This window comes from Clupea harengus, chromosome 8 (genome assembly GCF_900700415.2).
Source record: "Clupea harengus chromosome 8, Ch_v2.0.2, whole genome shotgun sequence".
Classification (NCBI taxonomy): domain Eukaryota; kingdom Metazoa; phylum Chordata; class Actinopteri; order Clupeiformes; family Clupeidae; genus Clupea; species Clupea harengus.
This window is the reverse complement of record NC_045159.1, coordinates 7,544,779-7,550,772: the sequence shown is the minus strand read 5'-3', so window position 1 is coordinate 7,550,772 and position 5,994 is coordinate 7,544,779. Positions and strand designations below refer to the sequence as shown.

The 5,994-nt window shown below is 42.0% G+C and overlaps 1 protein-coding gene across 1 annotated transcript; it reads right to left on the bottom strand.

Annotated features, from left to right (window-relative positions):
* Positions 1–2,138: 2,138 nt before the first annotated feature.
* LOC105907401 (adhesion G-protein coupled receptor G6-like) lies at positions 2,139–5,537 on the bottom strand. Its single transcript, XM_031571310.1, has 8 exons — positions 5,469–5,537; positions 4,812–4,933; positions 4,046–4,314; positions 3,798–3,897; positions 3,242–3,522; positions 3,004–3,105; positions 2,697–2,861; positions 2,139–2,296 (listed from the first exon to the last, which is right to left on the bottom strand). Exons 1-8 carry the CDS (start codon positions 5,535–5,537, stop codon positions 2,139–2,141), a joined length of 1,266 nt encoding a protein of 421 aa, XP_031427170.1.
* Positions 5,538–5,994: the final 457 nt, after the last annotated feature.

The following is a 5,994-nucleotide window of genomic DNA, read 5'->3' as shown; positions in this document are numbered from 1 at the left end:
TTAATGCCTACTCTTGTTTTCTGATTTTCACTCTTGTTTACTGAAGAGCCTCTGAAGAAATAAGAAATGTAAATAGTAGATCTGATATCCTCACGATGGCACACATACTGTAAGTCAGATGTGAAAACATGATAAAAGTCTGTTCAACATTCGTAACAGTATATAATTAGTTATTAGCTATTCAGTTGATAGGTCATGGCAGCAATGGAAGTATATTAAGAGATGATTATTTGTATATTCTAAACTTTGAATCAAGAATGTTTTATTTTCAAGACAAAAAACAACACATTTCAAGTTTGACAAATCTGAATTTGATAGACAAACATGTTTGACTCGACGCGGGTGAGTCATTGCAGATAATAGTTTCCTCACTGTGTAGATTACATGGTACTATTTTTGTTAGAGACAAAACACACACACACACACACACACACACACACACTATGTCTGCTAATGTCATGGCTCTCCATATCTACCACATTCAAGAGATATCTTCTGGAAAGAGGTTCTCAGCATTGCTTCCATTATCAGCATAAGTTCATCTGTCCGCAGACACACTGCAAATGGTAAATACCCATGAGATCACAGATCTTATCACATCAGTGTCATCTGTGAAGTGCATGCACACAGGCTTGCATATGCTGAACATTAGCACCAGTCTTTGGCTCTGTGAAACTACAGTCATGAACTAACAGCCATTGAAGTAGCCTTGTGGATTTATGTTGGGCAATTTGATGAATCACAGACTGCTGATTCACATTGATTATAAAGCATATTCTGTGGCCTTTGAGCTAGAGCATTTTGTTGTTAGGAATATCATTTTTCTACCTCATGCCATATCTTTTCGAGGACGGTCACTCAAAGAAGCTTTAAAGGAGTTGTTTGAGGCTGCTCAAAAACTGAGCTAGCAGTTGTGGCTGAGGTTTTCGCAGACCACTTGGGGTAATTTTATTACCTTCATGAGAGTGAATGATTGAAACCATAGACACAGAAACCAAAATGAATGAAACAATGACAATATCCTGAGAATAAATAGTTTTAAAGAGGAATCTGTTGTTGATGCTCGTTATTGGATTGACCCCTGACAAATACGATACTACGTGGATTCTTCCCTTGTTTTCTGTTGGCATGCAAGGTCATTTTTATTTCTGCAGTATTTTTGATCCTGACTAAATTCCAAATAACAATTTCCTCTTTCTGGTATATGATATGTAGTTCAAGGCAAACAGCATGTGACGACAGAGATATCTATAATTAGTCATGAAATTAAAATGAAGACGAAGATCGTCTGTTCTGTAATTTTGGTAATTTCCAGTAAATTCCCCACTTGTTCTCATCCCTGGCACAGACATTAGGCTGTGGTGAAAATCATTCACGGTACAGGCTTGTTGTTCATACAAACATGAATATTAGATTATGAAATTAACATTACACATGAGAGATTGCTGTTTGTTGTTTTTTATTTTGGTAATTAATGTTAGAAGGGAATTTGGGAAATCAACTAAATCTCAACCTCTCATCTTTAAAGAGGCATTACAGAGTTAGCGAGCTAACAGACTTCTCTTGCAAACACCAACAACAACACAGTTGGCACTAACACAACTTAACATTAACAATATAATGACTCTGATTTATACAGATAAGGTAGGTAGTATACTCATTTAAATTGTATGATGAATGTATCTGAATGTATTCTGAATGCTGAAGGCAACTGATTTGCATAGGCCCAAAGACAGTCGCTTTCTACTTTTGGGGCTGTCCCCTTTTCAGTATGTGGGAGACGTATCCAGCCTATCGCACAACCAAGAGCACAAATAAATTGTTGGGACTTTTAAATTTGTGTTATTCATGGTTGTTTGCAAAATACGGTTAAGTCACTGAGGGTATAACCCAGCATTGGGGGGGGGGGGGACATAACAAAGGATGAAAGCAAATAGATCTGAAGAGACACTGAGTCATATAGTCTATAGGTAGCTCATGTTTCAGATGGAAATAGAAGATAGACTTTATTTAGTTTCAATTAGAGATCTCACAATAAGTTGGTCTTATAACCTATATATATAATTAACACCTATAATTGACACACTGCTAATAATTCTATTATAATACAAAGAAAGATCTCTCCATGCTTAACGATTTTAGTTAATATCACTTTCAAGGTGAGAGCCAGCTTTTGTCAGCCAAGGGGACACCTGGTATCCTCCTGATTCCTGTGGGAGAGGTGTGTTTTTGTGGAATGAGGGAGTGTGACTCGGCTGTGCTCGGGGCAGAGCCAGCCCATTCAAACAGAGCAGACCTGGAAGACAGGGACACAGTTAGGCAGAAGGAGAGGCTGATTCCTTAAGGACACACCGAATGTCAGTTTCCAGTTATATTCAGGTTAAAATCATTCCTGTAGCTTCGCTTATAGAGCACTGGTAGAGGCAAGGCGCTGACATCATCAAGGTCATGGGTTTAATCCCCATGGAATACCCATACTGATCAAAAAGATATGATACTGTAGAATATACATATCTGAACAAAAGGATACTCTGAGAACATGTTTACAGACACGTAGAATGCAACGTCATGCTGCACCCAGCAAAGGAGGCTGGAATACAGGCTAAACATCGTCATTATCATGTTTTTTTAGGGCTGCCATTTTAGAATCAGAGATTAAACCCCTCTAGTTCCTCTGTATGTTTCCCCTTTCTCACCCAAGTTGGGTCTCCTGATGGAGACTTCTCGCTGACTGGAGTCCGAAGAAGCAGAAGTGCTCTCAGTAGTGCTCGACTTGTTGGATCGAACAGACTTCACAGAGGGGAACTTCACTGTCTGACTGGGTTTGGTCTTAGCAGGCACTGTCGCAGTTTGGCTCCATTCTGATTGAACACCAAGAAGACATGGATTTTTTTTTGTACCTTACCTCTCTCAAATTCTCTTTTAGTCTGTCTATTTCTCCCTTTCTCTTTTTTAACCACACTTGTTCTCTGTCTCTCTCTGTGCAGTCATTGGCATTCGTACCTGAGTATTCTTGGAGCCGGAAGCGGCCGAAGCAGAGGTGGACTCTCCATTGTTTACGGACGTTTTCCTTCATTAGACAGTAGAACACAAACAAGAAGAATCCTGGAAAACATTTTTAGTTAATCCAATGAGTTGAACTCGATAACAGACATGCTAAAAAAATAAAAGTACTATCCCTCTGGATAGTTTACTGACTCTTTATTACTAGTGTTTATCATTAGTCTGATTGTGATGCCACCTTGCAGGGAGTTGAGGATGGAGAAGACGTATAGCATAGGTACTCTGACTGGCCCCCACGCGAAGAGCACCATGACCCAGGTGAGACCCAGGAGGAAGGTCAGACTCGCCACGCCCCGCAGGTCCTTCAGGAGGTCGCTGCGCGTGCCCGCCGGACGGTTGAAGCGCATCTTGCGCAGCTGAACCAGGACCACAAGGAACACGGCCATGTTGCACAGCAGCACCAGGACGATGTAGCCCACCACAGACACGTAAAATGTCACATCATCCTGCACCCAGCAACTGAGGGAGAAGGATCACGCTCCACAGCTTTACTGTCATGATAGCACAATATGTTATACGCGTATTTCTTAAATACAGTATGTGTGTGTGAAAAGTCAGATACAGAACAGTCCAAGCTTATTTATTTTATCCATTTAATTGGCAATTATGTTTCTATGCGATTCATTATATCTGGTGACTGACACAAAATACTGGAATGATTTTACCTTTTAAATTTAGACTACCTCTCCTAGTGACATAGTGCCTAGCACAACATAAACACAAAATATACCTACAACATGTCATCAGATGGCTCAAGGGATGAACCGTATGGGGCACTGCCATAGACCTCCCTTCTCACAATAAGAACCAGGCCACAAATAATGAGAGGAATTCCTGCAGAAGATAGAGATATACCATCATTAATGTCATTCATATACCAATCATCGCAATGTCAATGACCATATTTCATCATAATCATGACCAGAAGCAGTAGCATTATCACCATGACCACCATCGCTAAATATCGTATGCAAGCACTCACCCCATCCCAGAGCACAGAACTTCAGGATGTAGGAGGGTACGTAGACATTGAAGACTTTCACCAGGGCGAAGTACATGTTTACTGCCTCCAGGCCCATCCACGTAAAGGAGGCCAGGAGGAAGTAGTGCATGGTGACCGCCACGGCCCTGCAGAGGACAGAGCTACCGAACGATGACAGCCAGGAGTTGAGCAGAAATACAAGGTTAAGTCCTTCCAGAGCCAGTGCCAGGTTCAGCAGGATCTTAGAAGGGTAGTCTCTGCGGAGCTTCCTGTTAGAATCCAAACATAAGTTTCCTTCCTGATTAACTGTGAGTTTTTCCTTGCCCCCGTTGCCATTGTGCTTGCTTTAAGGTGGTCCAGGCTCTGGGCTCTGTAAAGCGCCTTGAGAAAATGTTATTGTTCTGGAGCTATATAAATAAAATTGAATTGAATTGAATTGAATTGAATTGAATTGAATTGAATATACATTCTTGACGGGGCCAGGCATAGCCTTTCACACTTTTCATTTTTAAATTGACTACATTTTAGTTTCATAATAATCAGTTGAGATTGGAATGTATTTAGTTCTGCACAGGTTCCATAACTGCATCATGTCATGCCAACAGCATTTAGAACAGTAGTATATTGGTTAGATATTACCAAATACTGGAGGCAAACATATTCACAAAATTGTAAGACCTAAAACCATCCCATCCCATCAAAATATATTGATTAAGCACCCAAGAAACGTTCTCTGCACACCACAACTGTGAAATCTTGCCCTTACTCAAAAGCAGTGTATGTTAAAACAGTCACTCCCAAGAAGACTGATGAAACTCCACAACCAATATATGTGATGATGGTCAGGATCTTTTCATTGGTTTCATCCACAGGAGTCCTGGACAGGTCCTACAAGACAGGAGAAAATGACGGCAGGGTTCGACATCATGTGAATAATAACAAGCCATCATTTAAAAGTTTTGTACAGAATATACATTTACTAATGCTAAGTGTGAGCACCAGTAGGATTCCAAAGTGAGTGAGGTGATCACAAAGGCAAGTAGAGTGATCAACGCTGGTGTTGTGTAAATAGCATCCCGTGGGATCCCAGCCCCCAAGCCCGCCTGAAGAACAAAAGACAAACCAAATATGACACACAATTATTAACCAAATACCACAAACTACTACAAACAGAAGTGCTGGGCCTGACCAGATCCCTGAGAGGGTTATTAAATCCTGTGCTGACCAGCTAGCTCCAGTGTACACCAAGATCATTAAATACATCCCTGGCCCAAGCTGTCGTCCCATCTTGCTTTAAACAGTCAGTAATTGTACCGGTGCCCAAGAAAAGTATACCATCATGTTTGAACGATTACCGTCCAGTGGCCCTTACATCTGCAATGATGAAGTGCTTTGAAAAGCTGGTAAAAAATTATATCTGCACCTCCCTGCCCAGCTCGTTGGACCCCCTCCAGTTTGCATACAAATCAAACAGAAGCAGAGACGATGCCATCTCCAACCTTCTACACACCACTCTAACTCCCCTGGATGGTGGGGGGGGGGGGGGGGACTATGTGAGGATGCTGTTCATTGATTACAGTTCAGCTTTCAATACCATAGTCCCCCTCCGCCTGGTCGTCAAGATGAGGTCGCTGGGGATCAACACCCAAATGTGCAATTGGGTGCTCAGCTTCTTCACTTACCGCCCCCAGGTGGTGAGAGTAGAGGGTGGTGTAACCTCTGGGCCGCTGACCCTCAACATAGGCTCCCCCCAGGGGTGTGTTCTGAGCCCGCTGCTGTACAACATCTACACCTATGACTGCACAGCCTCCGGAAGCTCAACCACCATCATTAAATTTGCAGACGACACCGTGGTGCTGGGTCTAATCTCCCAAAACAACGAGCAGCCCTACCAGAACCAAGTGGCAGACCTGGCACTGTGGTGTCAATCCAACATTTTGGCCCTAAAT